Source organism: Typha latifolia, chromosome 7, assembly GCF_019914945.1.
Source record: "Typha latifolia isolate L0001 chromosome 7, TyphaL0001v2, whole genome shotgun sequence".
In the NCBI taxonomy this organism is placed as follows: Eukaryota; Viridiplantae; Streptophyta; class Magnoliopsida; order Poales; family Typhaceae; genus Typha; species Typha latifolia.
Genome location: NC_133092.1, coordinates 10,659,919 through 10,678,408, shown reverse-complemented (window position 1 = coordinate 10,678,408; position 18,490 = coordinate 10,659,919). Strand labels below are relative to the sequence as shown.

Sequence of the window (18,490 nt, the reverse complement as noted above, 5' to 3'; positions counted from 1 at the left end):
TACCATCAATATCACAGATGGATATCTAATATCAAAATTTTCACTATTTATATACTATAAAATTTTGTCAAGTATTACATTCTTCTAGCACTACAATGGTTCAACATGAATCTCATCTTCAAAACATGGGATAATAACATTCCCATAAAGTAAACCGCTCTCCCGATCCGAACCCGCTAATCCGATCCGATTGGCGATTGGAAGGCTTACCATTGCTACTTAATAACACGGGCCAATCTCGTGCGAAGAAGTAATTTTTAGTGTTAATTGTCTGCGATGCCCGCGATGCCCCCCTCCAACCCCTGGGTGTCTTTCTTCGTCTTCCACCCCGTAGCCCAATCTCTCTGATGAAACCCTACCCCTCTCCCACCCTCTCCATCGCTCTCTTTCGAAAACCCTAGGTCTCTCTCTCTCTCTCTCTCTCTCCCTCCCTCCCTCCCCGCCCCCCCGTCAATGTCTCTCCAATCCCTAGAGTTCAAGTTCGTTACCGAGGAACGCCTCCAAGAATGGAAGAACTCCAGCCCAAACATCAAGCTGCCCGATCCGGTCCCGATGACCCGGTTCCTCTACGAACTGTGCTGGGCCACGGCGAGTTTCTTGGATATCTCTCTCGGGGTTCATGGTTCTTTTCGTGAATTTGGTATAAAAGTTGGGCTCTTGATCGGTTCGTGGTGCAGATACGCGGAGAATTGCCGTTCCAGAAGTTTAGGGCGGCGCTGGATTCGGTGGAGTTCGCAGAGGAACATCAGAGGGGGGATATGAGCTCCGTGCTTGCGGATATTGTGGCGCACCTGGGCCAAGATGTGAGTGTGGATAGTTTGCTTTTTTAGTTTACTTATTGTGTGAATACTCTGTTTAGGTTATATGGTTATGGTCTAATTAATCAGTATCTAACCAAATAGAATTTCAATGAGGGGGGAAACCGTGAAAAATATGATAGTCATTTGTCATAGTATTGAAAAGTAAGATTGCTATTTTTTTCGTAACCCAACTGAGCATGTGCACTCATCAAGTTGGTAGTATTCATGTGGACTGTTCTAACTTCTAAAAATTGTCCATGCAGCAGCATAAGTATTTTTCTATGCCGCGTACCCTATGCATAAGGTTTACTAATATAGGACAGGATTAACTTATTATTGAAGCCATATTATATTGGTTTTTGTAACTACAACTATTTCTAGATATAAAAAACAAACTTTGGTTTTAAGAAATGTGTCTATCTTCCCTACTTCTCTTCAAGATCTCTTTTTTTCCCAACTTGTTTGAATATATTTATCAATTTAATTAATATTAAATATTGACCACACACACACATATATCCATATATGTGTTATGCAGTCCATCTACCAAATGCAGACCGTGCCATGCCTATTAGAACATTATCATGTAGTTAACCCTTTATAATTGCCAATCAGAGAAACAGGTTTGGGGTTCCAAGTAGTACTCCTTAAGAAAATTATTGAACTGAAATATGATTCGAACAAATTTTCCAGTGCATTAGGTATGTGTTCAGGCATTATATGTGCAGATGAGTCCATTGAATGAAGAAAAATGAACTTTTGTTCTGCAATTAGAGTCAGCATCAAGAGGAGCATCCTCTTCATTTTGATCCTAGTAGTTTGCTAGAATAGTTTTTTTCTAGCTTTATGCAAATTGTACATATGTGATCCAATACTTTATCTAAATTGAAAGGTATTTGGCTCAAAAGTAGTCGATAGCTGGCTAGCTGCTTATACATTTTCCATATGGCGTTTGTTGTAGGGTTGACAGTCTCCGATTCTTGTATTCCTCCACCGTTAGAAAACAAACTTGGTTAAGGAACTTTGATGTAGGTAAGACCGCCTATCTGTCCTTTCTGATTTGATTAGTCATTTGGTTAACCAACTTTAATCAAATTTATAACATCTGTGAGTGTTGTCCACATCAAATAGAATTAGCTGTCAGATCAGCCAATTCCAATTAGCTAGGGCTGAAGGCCCAGCTGATTTATTGTTTCAGTAGCTGACATTAATTTGAGTTAGCTACGTTTATATTAATAACTTGCCTGTTAGGTCAGCGATTAACTATAAACAATACATATGTTGGAGTCATATCTTGGACACCTAAAAAAAGAGTTATAAGCCATTTGTAATTCTGAATCATAAGAGGATTATAACTAGGCTTGAGCATGGGTAGCCTAACCCACTTGATTCATTTCTTGGAGGGTTGGGTCAAGGATTTTTAGTCCATTGGCCTTGTCGAGTTCAAATTGTGAGACCCAACACAATGAACATTATGTGTTTTAAATTTTAAGGATTGCCGTGCCTAAGGCATTGGGTGTGTCGACTCTAGCTCACTATGGTATGTCTCGTTGACACATGTTGTATTGAGCCGGTGCACTGTTGTAGTCTTGATTTATTGAAAAAATAAACTTTAAAGTTTAAATCTTGCTAGGGCCTAAAAATATGTTTTAAGGGATAATATAAAGTCTTTCGACACTCGATATTAGTGTAGCATATGCAATTAGATTCTATCTCATTGCTTTTTCCACTTTTTCTTGGATCTTCCAAGTTAAGGCAAATAACTTCCAGAAAATCAAAATTTGCCTTTGATTTCTAAAATCTAAAGAAAAAATCTATATAGATCAAGCTTTACAATACAAAGAGGTATCAAAAGGGATAGAAGAGACATCAAATTAGGTTTGTTTAAAGTAAGATATGCTCGGTTCTTAGTGGCATGCATTGGTATGGGTGGCCATAAGGGAGTATCGAGATACTCCACTCGTTATCAGTGTTAATAATTTATTAGCACGATATGTATCGAACTGTGCCGACAATGCTGACCGTATCGATGGGAATGAGAATCTATGTTTAATTTTATATTGCTAATACTTATCATCCTAATCTAATATACTCTTGTATTTGGGCATGCTAATATTTGTTGAATTGCAAGTATTTAATGTTAGTGGAGCAAGTTTGGCTTAAGCCTAAGCTCGACCTTGCCCTAACTATTTGCCAGGTTGATGGTTCAAGCCATCGATTTGGCATCAAACAATAAGTAAATAAGGCAGGCTTGGGCTTGGAAAGATTAACAATTATTCTAGGCCAGGTCGGCCTCGAGTTTATTGGAACTAATCATGCTTAGAGTTGAGCATGACCTACACCCGATAAGAGCAAGCAATGCTAAGGTCTAATGATAACCAAACAAAAGTTATCGGAATCGGATTGGATTGGGCATTTTATCGCAGTGAATTGATGACAAGGCTGTTTAGTTTGGTTATCAAACCGTAAAATATTTGATCCGTAAAAAACTCGCCAACTCGGTGGCTTAGTTGGTGAACCAAGCAACTCAGACGGTTTTCTTGCAAACCTACTGAGTTGCTCACTTTCCAAAATTACTTATTTGTCCTTGATCGTCAATGATTCTTTTCTTTATCGTAAAGATAATTTAATTCTAAATATTAAACTAATTCAATCTTTGAAAAAATAGTAGTGTAATTAAGGTGTGATTTTGTATAATTACATGATTTGATGTACTTAAATGTAAAAGATTACTTAAATTTGGTTAACTCATAGAAGAAATACAATTGTTTTGCTTTTATATAATTTTTTTCTTCAGTTTTTTGAATTATTTAGAACTACCTATATATTATTCAAATATTTTAACATGTTCTTAGATACACCAGAGGTCGACCCATTGGTTGAACCAAAAACCTAGTGACATTACATCTTGCCAGGTCAATGCCCAGTCTAATTCTCCCAAATAATTTTTAAAAAGTGTGGCAAGTACATAGCAGTCAAGGGGTTTCATGGTACTCAGCGGATTGCGTATCCACTGAACATCATAGTGGGTGACATGAGCCAAGACGGGCATCTAAAGTAAATTAACAATTTACCCTTCCTAAACTACTCATCTTATATATAAACCAATGATCTAGACATAAGAACTGTTCAACTAGTGATATACTATACAATTTATGTATCTAAGCAATAGTCTGAGATAATAATATAAAAAATGAAATTCCTACAGTAAGGGCTGCATATGACTGCAGGAATGTCCTGCAGTGAGGAGTGTATGAATTGGGCTGATTTCAGGCAATTTCTTCATCTGGTTGCAGTGTATAAATTCACAGCAAAGAGAAAAAGGTAAAAAAGAAACAACATTTTGGATTGTGTGATTGAGGCGTTAATGGTAAAAGAGGCAAGTAGACAAAGGAAGACAAGAAGGGAAACAAAGAAGATGCAAAGATGGCAGTAGTAATGAGTACAAATAGCATGCTGGCGAGTGCACATGGCAGTAGCAAACTCCTCCCCGTTGTTCTTTCTCTTCTTCTCCCTTTTCTACCTCCCCCTTTTCCTCTATTTTCTGTCTCATGCTAATCTAGGGCTTCCTAGTTTGACTAAGGTTTTTTGGATTTAAGTTATATAATTGGGTCTAATAAATGTTATTGGGTATGTTAATTAGTTTGTCGGTGTGCTATTGGACACGCTGTTGGCTCTTTATTGGATAGTTGGGCTTCCTTTTTGAAGCCCACCATCTGGCATTGACCAGCCAAGGGGTGTTGGCCCAAAATGGTATTTCTTATTGCTACAAGGAAATCGTAGCATTTAGGTTGCGAAAATGCTAAGGTGGCTGCCATGACCTTTTTCTAGAATATTGTTCTTAGCCCATTGACACTACATGCTTATTGTCATGGCCTGCATGATCGTCACCCTATTCTAAAAAGTTACGTAATGACAAGGTATATGGTCAGCACACAGTTGATATGGGTTAACTAGAGTTAGCATGATTGGGGTGGGGTCCACATGAAGAATATGAAGATACATACTAATGACTCACAATAACGGTGCATGCCAATACGTGTAGTTGAGAGGCCCATCTTGACAATCCTTGAACCAAATTAAATAGGGATTTTTACATTATTGCCATTGGAAAGTTTCAAAATATCACAATTGCTTGTGTATTCTTCAAGATATAACATTTGTCATCAAAACATTTGCATTTCATACTAACCCTTACACTATATTACAATATATTTTGCTTGTTAATACTTAATAACGGCATTTTCTCTTTATTTTGAAAATGAGTATATGTGATTTCACTGATTTGAATAATTTTATTAGACATATTTCATAAAGACTTACCCAATTAATTCGTTAGACACATTGTTGTGCATGGATTGAAGTTTTGATTATCCCGATTTGTACTGCCGAAATGGAATAATCGGTATGGCCAATTTCCAATCCGAATAATTTAAAACGGATGATCGATATAGTTGATATGACTAGTACACATTTTTCCAAGTGACTATGTACCTGAAGTGGCATTAAGTTTGGGAGGTAGCCTATTCCAGCATTAAAGTTTGACAACATGCTTAGTTTGGTCAAAAACTCCGAAGTAAGGTGAATTGCATGGATAGAAGCAAGATTTAACATCATTCCTACGGTGGTCATCTAAAATGATCCTTGTCCAAGGATAGTTTTAGAGGCATCTGAGAAAGCATTAGCTCCAAAAAAGACAAATAACTTGTATATCTTCCGGATGTATTTTTATGAACAACAAACAAGCAATTTGTGTACTAAGTCATTGAGGTCAAGTCTTCAACATCAATGATATAAGAAAGCAATAGATGTTGCCCTAACTTATGCATGGTCATTGTCTTAACTCTTAAGTCAAAATATGATTTGACACCCAGTTTGGATTCCAACATGATTAATTAATAAATGGAGTGGATAATATTAGTAAGATTGGGTTCTTGTTAAGGGTTAAGATCCATGCTACTCTAGATCCTGACTTACTACATGGATATGGATCCAACTCTTATACATGTTTAATTAAATTAGGCACTACTACAACTCCAGACAAAAGTTAGGGTACCACTTACAAAGGATTAGTTACATATAACTATATAAGTCAATTGAAATGATTGGGAAATATTTGATGGAGACTGCATTGTTATGCTAGTAAAGAGGAGTGATTATTCCATCCAATAAAAAAGTTCCTTATAATGTAAGGGAAGACTATTATTTAATAGGGAGTAAGTAGTTAAAAAGATGTAATAGCATATGATTTGGTATAGATCTTTCCACTTAATAGATACAGATGGAGAAAAGGATCCAAATAACTAATGCAAAGTAGTTGGAATTTGTTACAACTTACAACTTAGAATATAAACTCTCATTCACTTGTGGAATAGGAATAATCTTATTCTAGAATAAGCCTCCTTATTCTGGTATAGTAATTAAACAACAACTTAACTTCTTTTGCTGTACTAATTCATCATTCTCTCTTATTTTATTCCATATAACTTTAAAATAATATTTTAATAATAACTCGTAATTACTATTTCTTTCCTAGATTAGACATCACTTAATTACATATCATGTCAGCAATAGTTAAGATTCCTTCTCTTACTCTCCTCTCTTCTCTCGGAAGACCGTCATGTTATATAAATACACTATTATATCCATACTGCAACGCAGTACAAAGACATAATCACATAAGTTCACACAATAATTACATAAATCTGCACTGCCATGCACTATATAGCTATATATTTGTATTGTTACACACGATATGACTATATGTTCGCACTGCTATGTACTACATAGCTATATGTCTGCATAGCCTCGCACTACATGACTATATATCTGCATTGTCATTCACTACATGGCTATATGTCCACAATGCTATGTATTTGTAAGTCCGCATTTGTCCTAGGGCAAATATATGAAGTACTTTAAGTCCGCATTTTTAATAAAATATATTTTTTTATTTCAGAAAATATATATTATTACCATTACTTTACATCCAATCAAGGGTATTTTCATCATTTAATATAAAACATCACCTATTCCCAATACAAATTTATTATTCTCCAATATTTTAATATGAACTTAATGTCATATCAAATATAGTTATTACTTTTTATACTAGTATTCAACCAAACAATATAATAACTTATACTGGTATTAGCTCTCCTTTCTTATATTAAAAATTAGAATACTTATACTAGAATTGGCTTCATTCCATAAGTGAACGGGGGCCTAAAGCATTAAAGCCACTCTCTTCTATCAACTTAAGTTTTTAGGGAAGTTGATTGTTTAATATGACATGGGAGCATGAGGTCTTGAGTTTGAATCCCACCAGTCTTATTTGCAATTAAAAACATGTACCTCCACTCTTTTAATGTAAAATTCGTATCTTGGGCTGTTTAAATATCTCAAGCTTAGACGTGAGGGGATGGTTAGAATGTAAAGGATTTTGAACAAACGTTCTTTAGGCTTTTAGAGAAGATAATGAGTTAATAGAATTAAAGGTCTAGTTATTCTTTTATGTTTACATTTCAATTAACCCATAGGCCATTTGGTTTGCAATTTGACAAATTAGTTATTGCAGACCTAATTTGTATTTATCATCTGATTTGGCAGCTTACAATCTCGGGGGATTATCGTAGTCGTCTCGTCAAAATGGTAAGATATTATTTTGGTTCTTTTACTTTCTCTTTTGGAAAATTATAACAATCATTCTTTCTTGCAGTCGTGTTGTTTTATTTGTTTCTGTTATGTAATAGGCTGTGCATCTTGAAGTGTTTTGGAAATCCATTCGTTACTATTATCTTTCATATTAATTCTTCTGGAGTTTAACTGTTTAGTGAACTTAATTGGCATCAAACTACTGTGCTTCTATTCATTTTGGTTCTATTTGCAAATTCAAGCAGGAAAAGTTAATGAATTATAAAGCATATTCCTTGAAGGACCATAGTTTAACATTTTCTTTAATATTCATTCATGGACATATTATTTTGTCTTTAATAGATACTATACTACCTTATCAATATAGTTGAATGCTTGTACTTCTTTCGATGCTTATTAACGCCTCCTGTTTCTATTGCGGAACATTGGAATGAGGAAAGACTGTTAGTTCAATATGCTTACACTAATTTTCCATGTATTAGATTTTCTATTCAATATGCTGCGAGAACAGTGCATATGTCAAAGCTACATTTTCATCATATGGAAGTGGAATTATTCTCCATTGTTTTGCATATTTTTATAGTTACTAGGAAAAAAATACATTTATGCTTGTTAGGTACTGTAAGAGTGTCCCTTTGCTGCATGCAGCAGAACTATTTACCAGAGAAAATACATTCTGTGTGTTTCTTCTGATTCTGAAGGCGTTAAGTAGTAAGCTATGGCATTTCCACTGTGGTTGTTTCGATGTCAGCTGGGACTTTCTTATCCCCTTCCTTTCTTAAAACAACAAGAATCAAGCCATGGATTATGTAATGTTGAATCATTGAGGCAGCTCGAAAACTATGAACAAATCTTGTCTATTAGGCTATTAGAGCATTCTTTACTATGTTGTGCACTTTGCTTAGCATTTATTTAGTATTGAAGGATCAGTGCTGCTTGCTTTTCACCTTATTGTAGTTAATATCATGAATCTTCTTATTGCTTTTGACAGTATTTGCGAATATTTACTATTTCAAGTTGTCATAATATTGTTGATGAATTTTCTTTGATGTTTGATGTACTTGTGAATCTTTCCACGATTTGTTCATTTTGCTCGTTTCTGACCTTATGATTTCTTATATATAGGCAAAGTCGTTGGTGGAGTGTTCATTAATTTTGCCTAGGCTTCTGCAGGAGCGCTGTGAGGTTAATATTTTATGTTGAAATATATTGTTGCCCAACTGAGGCATCCATTTATGTACAAAATGTGCTTACCTTTTTCTACTCCACTTATAGGAAGAATTTCTCTGGGAGGCTGACCTAAGTAAAACCAAATCTCAAGATTTAAAGGCCAAAGAGGTATGCTGGCTGGATCCAAGTTAATCATTGATTACTTCCCATTTAGGCATAGTAAGAAAACTGCATTACCTAACATAACCATATCCTATCCTTCTGGTCTTCTGACCCTTTGGAGAGTAGCGGAGAAACAAACCATATTTTTTCTTGCATTACATTTGGTCTTGCCAATGTTCCTACATGTGCACTTCTAATGCTATTATAATGTTTCTTCTCATGAACAATCTAAATAATGGACCATACAACAAATCTAGAAAATTATATATCTTGATTTACGGCTCAATTTGGTAATGCTGATTGCCTTTCATTAAAACTGCTTCCACTTTTTTTTTTTTCTCTCTTGCTGTTTATATTTCCTTAGGATGCTTGTTTAATTTCTTGTCTTGGTATAACAAAGGTGTCTATTCATGGATCACAGGTTAGAGTTAACACCCGCCTTTTGTATCAGCAAACAAAATTCAATCTTTTACGAGAAGAGAGCGAGGGGTATGCCAAATTGGTAAGTACAACACACATTTTAATCATGAATATGCTGCAGAGGACCTAAGTGAGAGTATTGAAATATTCTCTTTGATTTTTGCCATGAAATCAACTGGGTTAATCAGATTATAGATTTTCAATACAGTCTGCTTGGATACAGTAAAGAGAAATGAAAGAAAAATGAGCGTAGACCATTTTAGCTTGCTCGTCACATGTCAGGCCAAGTATTGTTTTCATGCATGCTGAAAACTTGAAATGTCATCTTCGCTGTGGAATTGCTTACCTCTTGGAGAATCTTTGTTTCCTCTCAACTTCGATGGAATGTTGTAATTTGTTGGTTGGAAGACTATTTGATTTTAATATATCTCAGAAAAATACTCTCAGTTGTATCTGGAACTTATTTCAGTTCTTCATTAAGAGGTTAATAGTGAAATTTATATTGGTATGTCGTAATATTGCTTTAGTGGGGTATGCTCCAGACAGTATGGATATTGATACTTAATATATTACTTTCTTCTTGGTCATATTTTTTTATGGTTTTTCTACATACTTGGATGGTTGAAATTGAACAATATAATTTTCTATTTCTGTACGCTTAACTTGGCTTTGGATTTTTTCCTTTAGCATAGCAACATAATAGCCGTGGTGTCTTTGATTTGTTTCTCTAGCATAGCAAAACTAGCATAGCAAAACTAGCATGATTTAAATGTAATTCTGGACCTTCGCAATTGCTTGTCCATTTGATAGCTTTATTGCCCATATTGTCCAAGGCCATCGATATGGTAGAACCTCATTTTTCCTATTCTCAAGTATTTGAAAGAACATCTAATGGCAGTGGGATTCTCATTATTTGAACACTGGTGTTCGTGTCAAGTAGTGGAATCAATGACATGTTTCAAGTTTATTTATAATTTAATAAAAGAATCCACCTTCATCTATATCTGGAGATTCTTGGTACTCCAATTTCTATTTTTCTGCTTGATATGATTTCTTTTTCCTGATTCATTACAAGGAATCGACTAATTTTTCTTCTATCTGTCTGGATTTTTACAAGGTGACACTTCTTTGTCAAGGTGGTCTAGATGCGATGAATGAGACTACGTCAGTAGTGACAATCAGCATAATAAAGGTTCCCATGTTGGATAATTCATTTACAAATTCAGTTACAACATGAACAATTATTTCTCCTTTCCAATATTCTCTAATACGCTGCTCCTTTTCGCAGTCGTTAATTGGTCATTTTGATCTGGACCCAAATCGTGTTTTTGATATTGTAAGTTCTGCTTATATGTTCTGTGTTTGTTTAGCTTAGAAGTTTAGATATTTATTTAGGAATCTATTGCAGGAAAGCTCTTTATGCAAGCTTTTATTGCTAATGATCACTTAGGAAATCTAATTTTCATAACCTTTTGATTTAATTCATGAATTTTTGTTTTTGGCTGTTTTATATCAGGTGTTAGAGTGTTTCGAACTCTATCCTGAGAACAATACCTTTTATAATCTCATACCTATTTTTCCAAAGGTCTGTTTTATCATCTTCATTTGATATATTTAGAAATTATTATTACTCTCCACATGACACTGACTCGCTTCATGCTTGACCACTTCATTTATTTTTTACAGTCACATGCTGCTCAAATTTTGGGGTTTAAGTTCCAGTATTATCAGCGGATGGAAGTTAATACTCCTGTTCCTTCTGGGCTTTTCCGGCTTGCAGCTTTGCTGGTGAAAGCAAACTTTATTGGTCTTGATAGTATGTAAGTTTTCTTGCCCATACTACTTATGATTTAACTTTCTTTGTGCCTTTGTATTTTTATTCGGGTTTTCTTAGTTTTTATATTCCATTCTTCTCTCATTTTCCCCCTTCTATTTAGTATATCATGCTTTTGTGAATATAACTTTGTTCATATCTTATGGTGAGTATTACTAGCCAGAGTATTATTGATGAAATCTGCATCTGTCATATCGTTGTTCAGTAGGATATATGATGTTCCAAAAGTTAGCCTTATGGTGACAACTGTTTTTGTCATTGAATATCATTAGTGAAGACTGCACCCGTTTGGTCTTAACTTGGTCTTCTTTCATAGCTAACTCAAATTTTCTTTTGCATCACATGTGGTGCTCATAAATTGGACTTATCTTGCTGCAAGTACTTGGATACTGTGATGCCCTGTATCCGTATTTTCAGAAGGCTTGCAAATTGGATTCTGTTATATCTGATGAGATCTTCCCTTGGTTTCTATCAGCTGGTTTATAAAGATTTGAAATCTGGTTGTCAGGACAGGAGATTTTATGGTTGAAGTTATCATAGCTTTGTTAAGTTAGGTTTATTGGACAATGTACCTGTAAGCAAGACTATGGCTGTTATGTTTTGCTTACTTGTATTGCTTATGGCTGGTCAGCTAATATGGTGCTGGCCTACATTGAGAGTGTGATGACTACTGAAAGTTTACGGGATATTCTTTTTCCTCTTCCATTTGAAAGTTCTTTTGGGCAGTCACTATGGTGTTGTGCATCCAGTTGATGCATTGTAATATACGCTTTCCATGTGGCTATTTTTGTGGTCAGAACTTGTGGAGATTGACTGATAAGAATTTGAGGATGGTGCATCATAGTTGTTTGCGTTTTGGTTGTCACTTCCAGCCAAATACAGAGAGGACTGATGGCTTATCAAAATGTGGTCTAAAGTGACCGAAGTTATACTTGGAGTTCTTGCAAATACACTAAAATAAATATTCAATTCAGGCACTTATACATTGAGGATAATGGAAAACTCTGTGTTAATTCACGGTGGAGCTAGCTGTGCTATTTGAAGCAAGACCTACATAGAATTTATGTCATAACTTCTCTACAGCATAGGATGGTTGCCTTGAATTGCTACCGGTGATACTGGTATACCACTCATTACAATTTATTGAATGATCTTAAAAATGGGTTGTTTCTGAAGAGAGCTATCTGGCAGGAAATGGAAGAGGAACTGAAATATGCTATCAGGGGGCATATTATATGCTACATGAAGTGCTCGTGAAAAGCATCATATTGTTTTTAATTTTTTTGGTGCTGCTGCACAGAACTGCAAGCTGATATCCGCACAATGCTGGATCTGGTTCTCCATATTCTTTCGTCAGTCTAAAATTTAGTAATACAACTCTTGGAGAGAAACTGTCAATTATCAAAGAGGCATCAGACCTTGTGAGGATAACATCTTTGTTGATCTGCTTTTCACTTTATTAATGCGTAATGTGCACCATAGAGCATCAACCAATGGGATTATTTCTTGTTTGTTTACTTTAGATGATTAGTGAAATTCTTGGGGAAGCAAAGGCGAGTTTCATGTATTCCAGTGATATTCTACTGGATTGTGCCCATGTCTCTTTATTTGTGCTATTTGGAACTATTAATGATCAGTTTTGCCTTTATTATTGGTCTTCTTGGTAACCTGTTTTATTCATTGGATTGAACCCTAATAGAAAGTATTTTCTTAAATAATTAATAAAATTGGTTAATAATGAATAACTAGTCTCCTTTTTGAGTATAATGCAGGGTTATCAAATTAAGCTCTGACATCTTCTGTTCTGGTGTTGTCCATTTGATTATTGGAAGATTGATACATAAACCAAAATTCGCCTTTATCTGTTTGTGAATTAAATTTACTGTCTTACTGAGGCTTCTCGATGTTGTTCTACTTAACTAAATTATATCATCTTCAGTAGAAATAGTTCTATAATTCTGTTAACTAGAAATTTAGTGAAATTAGAGTGTGCATCCTTTTAATAAGGCATTATTAAGTGAAAACTTCTAATTCCATATTGCAATTGTGTTTTCGTTTATTTATATTCAGCATCTTAAACTTTTCCTCCTTTTTTATAAAAAAGTTAAATTTGTACTTGTGTGACTGCATATAGAAGAGACCCTAGAATCTAGATGTTAATCAATTTAAAACCATTGAACTTTCTTTGCAATGTTTTAGTTCAATTAGCTCGCTTGCTACATGTTTTTCTCCGACCGCATCAAAAAGGTTTGTCTTTTAAGTTCAAAGTTTTGGATATACCAAAATGTGTGTACAGGGTGAGATGTGATCTTGCCTATCGATAGAGAGTGCCTTTTGGAATTAGAAGTTTGAAACATTGTTAGGCACTCCATGGATAATGAAGATATGTCAACTAATGGAACAGTCTTTGGTACTTAATTTTCTTTTTCTCATGAATTTTCTCTTGTTTGAATATTTTTTTAATCTTTTGTTTGCACATGGATCAAAGTGATATCTGGGGCATGTCCTAAGGGACAACTTTCCTATTACTTGAGGGTGTTGGCTCAAATTGCCAGTAAAATTTGCTAGTATCCATTTGCTTATTCTATATCTTTTATTATAGCAGGAAGATCACAGGTCTAAGTTAATCTAAGCTGCATTTTAGATTCTCTACTGTAAATGAGGGCATCTTTTTTTTTTCCCTTTGTTTTTTTCTTTCTTCTATCACCTATTTAAATGCTTACACCTGCTTGTGTAAGTGTGTAACATCATGAAAATAGTTGAACTCTTGGTGGAAGTATGATTGTTGTAGCGATTCAAATGTTTTCTTTAGAGATAGCAATTAGTTGACACAATTAAGTTTTGGAGGAATATCTTCTACGCCTTTTTTTCTTTTTTTTTTAGAAATGTATTGGTTAGGACTGCTGAATGGCTGTTGTTATTGTATTGGTTGAGGTCACTAATAGTTTGAGTGATTTTTTGTTGATATGCTGTTTCTTTGCTTTTTCTCCCTTCTATTTGTAATACTGCTTTACTTTTTGATTTTTCATGCAGCGTAATAGCTTTTGTTTATTTAGCTTTATCTGTTAGGTTAGCAATTTTTCTTTTTTACAGTTCTTTTATTTCCTTTTTTATCTCAGATATGTTCACTTACTTCCGGAGGATGATGAGGCTTTTGAGTACTATGATGCGTTAATTGCTAAGAGAGTCGATGAGGTTTGGTTGATCTTATAATTTCTTCTCTTGTATTTTCGCTTACTGGAAGTGGAATGAATCTAAGCTTTTCGCAAGAGATACACATTATCAAATTAATTGGTAGAGGCTACACTTTGGACTAGCATTATCAACTTATAATTGTTGTGGCCCTCTTTTGTTCACTAGATTCACATGCCTGCATGCTTTATACATGTGTAGGGCTGTTGAGCTGTTCATGCCATTATTGCACCAGCATTATGTTGCAAAATGCCTTTTGATTTCAGTTTTCCAGTTTTCCTTTATGAAATATTCCATATGATCCAGTCTATTGTCTGTTGTTCGAATGCCAGGCTAACAAAATTGGCAAAATTAATCTTGCTGCTACGGGAAAGGACCTCATGGATGATGAAAAGCAAGATGTAACTATCGACTTATACACTGCGCTGGACATGGAAAATGATGCAGTTACTGAAAGAACTTCTGAGATTGAGAAGAATCAGAAACTTGGTTTGCTCATTGGTTTCCTTTCAGTTGATGATTGGTAAGTTAGGCTCCATAATAAAGTTTGATGACTGGCCTGCTTCTTGGCTTCCTTTTTTGTTTATTATACTTGTATGTAAGGGAGAGTTTTTTAGTTCTAGTCATTATGTGAAAGTTGATTCATGGTTGTATTACAATGCAACCCTCACCATTAAGCTCTTAGCACTTATTATTTGGGGTTGACTACAGGCTTGCTGTTTCTAAGTTCCATCTCTAGTGATGTCCTCCGTCAATCTGAGTTCTTTCAAGTCTTTTCACAAACAGCAAGTTCATTTCTTCTTTTCTTATCTTCCTCCAGTACCAGCAGGGCCAAATCACTTCCTATGCTATATACCTTTACAACATTTACTTCAGGTTTTCACTTTTAAGTTAAGTTTTATTCCATTTTCTATTGATTTATCTCCTCCCAAACTTTTGTAATAAAAAAGGACCCTTCAGTCCTTGGCGTCTGCAACTCATTATCTTCCAAAAGTCCTTATCCATACATCCATGTGGTAGACTCCTTACCTGCACTCATCTATGGATACTGGATAGAAACCTGACACCAATATAAAGAATATCCCCTTCTTACTCTTTGGTGCATGTGCCTTTATGAGACATTCATTAAAGATATATTTTTTCATATCTTCTGTAAGACTGACTATTGATTTAGAGCTGTTGGCATCCTATCTAATGTAACCATCCTTGCTCTGGTCTTCGTACTGCTGTGAACAGATAAAAGGTTGTGCATGAAACAGGCGTAGAACATCAAATGGATGGAGTTATCATTTGTCATCTGTATTTGATCAGGCAACTTTAGTATTGTACTCCGGAATAGGAGTTTTGATAAATATTTAGTGGCATTAAAAGAAGGAATGAAAAAGGTAGCACAGACATTTAAACTATTATGATTCATTAATGTCTGGAGAAACACAACACCCGAAGAGAAACTTCAGTTCAATTTAATTAGTGCGCCAAGCAGATTAATCGGGTACCAGGGAAAATTAAACTATTTTGATTCATTATGTTTGGAGAAACACAAGATCCAAAAGAAACTTCAATTCAAATTAATTAGTGCATTAAGGAGCTTAATCGAGTATGAGGGAAAATTATGAAGACTGAAAGCCCCCAAAACGTCATCTCATACTGAAAACCAAGAATCTTATCAAATGCAAATTTTCAAACAGATATCCTAATGTTAGTGATGCATGAAGATCTATTGCATCAGCCAAATTTATTTACTGCTAGGTCTAGAATTTAGACTCAGATTAGGCGTAAGGTTTAAAGGGTTGATACTTCTGACATAAAAGTAATAGGAAAGCATCATAGATCTAAAAATAGGCCTCCAAATTCAAGGAAATGTTTCAGGTTAAGGGTTTATCCACTGGGAAGTGTATCACGTGAATAATGAATTCCTTCCTCTTCATGTTCAAAATTCAGGCATCTAGTGAATCTCAATTTCACAAGGAATCCCTTAATTTTGGCAGCATTTTCAGGTTATGCAATATTCATTGTCTCCAGAGAATTCTTTTATTCTTCTGTGAACAATTAAACAATTACTATGTTTATATTAACTTGTAGCACTAGGCTAGGGTGTGACAGTTGCTTAGATAGGGTGCTGTGGCTAACATTTGTTTCCTTGTTTGTCCAGCACCAAGTAGTGGTTGATTGGCTTCTTGAGCTTTACATTCTATTTGACGTTCTTTTGTTTGTTTCTTGAATTATATTGGCTTTATGCTTGCTTCTGAACAAAAATCATATATATATATTTTTTTTCAATATGAATTGCGTGAAATACCTATGTTAATTTGTAAGGCTCTTGTAAGCAGTTGATCTTCACCTCTTGCCCCACAAGATACTATAATCAGGCTGTGGTTGAATGATTAACACTAAGGCTTATGCTACTTGTTGGATTCTGGACGGAATGTTGAGTGCCTAGAATTCAAGGCAGGCTTGAATTATTATTCACTCTGCCGAGCATTGTTTTGGAAATTCTGTACATCTAAAATAATTCAGTAGGCAATTATCTTCAGGTGGAATATTACATCAACATATATAAGGTAGTAGCTTGAAGGTAAACAAGTTTTGAAGAATAGACAAATGTTATTAGCCAAGCAGATATCGTTTGCAATTCTTTTTTTTAATTTTCCTTTGGGGTTGAGTGGTTGGGTATCCATGAGCTTTCTGTAAAATGCTCTACATAAATTGTGTTCTTTTAAATATATTATTGTGACCACAGCTCGTTTCTTTTTCTACAGTAGTATGAAAACATTGATAATCTAGTCAGATAACATCTAGTATGCTTTATCATCTTTTAGTTGCTTTTTCATTTTTTTTTGTGTTTCTATGTTCTTTTGTTGCTTTATACAGTTTGTACCATTTCTTTCTATAAATTTGGAAGGTTAAAGGTATTGTTGGATATCTGCTGATCTCACTGTCTCACTGTACTTAACTTTCCAGGTGTCATGCACAGATACTCTTTGATCGTCTTTCCAGGCTAAATCCAGTTGAGCATATACAAATTTGTGAGGGATTATTTAGGTTTGCTCCAAATTTCTTAAGCTTGACGATTCTCTCTGATACATATACTGTCAATTGCATGACTGAAAGATAGTTCCTATTTACATGAAGAGGATAGGCATCGTTTATTTGCAAAAGCTTGTCCTTGTTGATTTTAGAAAATGTTTCTTTGTTAACTTATATATCCTCATTTGAGAAATGGAGTTGAAGTTACTTGTTATGAATAGTAGACTGACACATCTGTGCTAGCTATTGTCCCTGATATTGTTTTATTGTTTTGAAGTAAATTAAATGAGCAAGCAGGTTTTTCAACTTCGCATGTTATGTAAAAAGTCTTAAATGTTGTTTCGGAAATCTGCTTCTTTATGTAATGCTTCTTTCTTCAAATGTAGGGTCATTGAGAAAACTATGTCTCCAGCATACGCTATTGTTTCTCAGATGTATCCTGAAAACTCTGCGGCCTTCTTAGATTCTGATCATGATGGTGTGGAATTAATGTCCGTCTCTTCTGCTAAATCTTCTATCAATCTTCCAAGAGAATTCTTTCAGATGCTTGCTACTGCAGGACCATATCTTTATCGTGATCCTGAATTGCTTCAAAAGGTACTGTAATACTTAATAAATACTCAATACACTTTTTTGAGTCTGAGGTAGGTTGGCACTGTTGGATACTTGCTGTTGTGGACCATCCCAACCCAAAGAATATACCATGTATGTCTACCAGAGGTTGTAAAACATTTTTTAAATAAAAGGTCTAATCTTTTCTGAGTTGAAATATAGCATCATTACCATGTTATATGTAAGTGACTAAGGGTAATGTTCTTAATGGTTCTTGTCATTCTTTTTGAAAAATTAACATGGTTTTACTATAATTCTTTTTCTTGCTGCTTTGGGTACAATTCATTTAGCTTATATGAAGCTGGTAAGTAGTGATCTTTTGACCTTCTGTATCTGTAAAACTGCAGGTGTGCAGAGTGTTGAAAGCATATTATTTATCTTCACAAGAATTACCTTCTAATGGTTCACTTGTGATTTCTCCTGATACAAATGAAACAAGGAAATTTAAAGAAGCTAGGCTTAGGGTTGAAGAAGCATTAGGGTCTTGTGTGCTTCCTTCATTGCAGTTGCTTCCTGCAAATCCTGCTATTGGGCAGGAGATTTGGGAAGTCATGTATCTTCTTCCTTATGAGGTTTGTCACATCACTTTGGGTACTTTATTTCTTACCTTTATTCCGAA

General features: G+C 34.8%; 1 protein-coding gene across 1 annotated transcript in view; it reads left to right on the top strand.

The window, feature by feature from the left end:
- The first annotated feature begins 268 nt into the window (after positions 1–268).
- Positions 269–18,490, top strand: part of LOC140791947 (THO complex subunit 2) — a 40,734-nt gene continuing 22,512 nt past the window's right edge. Inside the window, exons 1-15 of the mRNA XM_073142677.1 lie at positions 269–588; positions 678–803; positions 7,410–7,451; positions 8,580–8,639; positions 8,730–8,792; positions 9,208–9,288; positions 10,324–10,398; positions 10,495–10,542; positions 10,723–10,791; positions 10,893–11,026; positions 14,160–14,235; positions 14,565–14,755; positions 17,194–17,274; positions 17,646–17,856; positions 18,219–18,443. Of these exons, the coding sequence (XP_072998778.1) occupies positions 454–588; positions 678–803; positions 7,410–7,451; positions 8,580–8,639; positions 8,730–8,792; positions 9,208–9,288; positions 10,324–10,398; positions 10,495–10,542; positions 10,723–10,791; positions 10,893–11,026; positions 14,160–14,235; positions 14,565–14,755; positions 17,194–17,274; positions 17,646–17,856; positions 18,219–18,443 (1,617 nt within the window). The 5' untranslated portion in view covers positions 269–453. The remainder of the gene's footprint in view (positions 589–677; positions 804–7,409; positions 7,452–8,579; positions 8,640–8,729; positions 8,793–9,207; positions 9,289–10,323; positions 10,399–10,494; positions 10,543–10,722; positions 10,792–10,892; positions 11,027–14,159; positions 14,236–14,564; positions 14,756–17,193; positions 17,275–17,645; positions 17,857–18,218; positions 18,444–18,490) is intronic.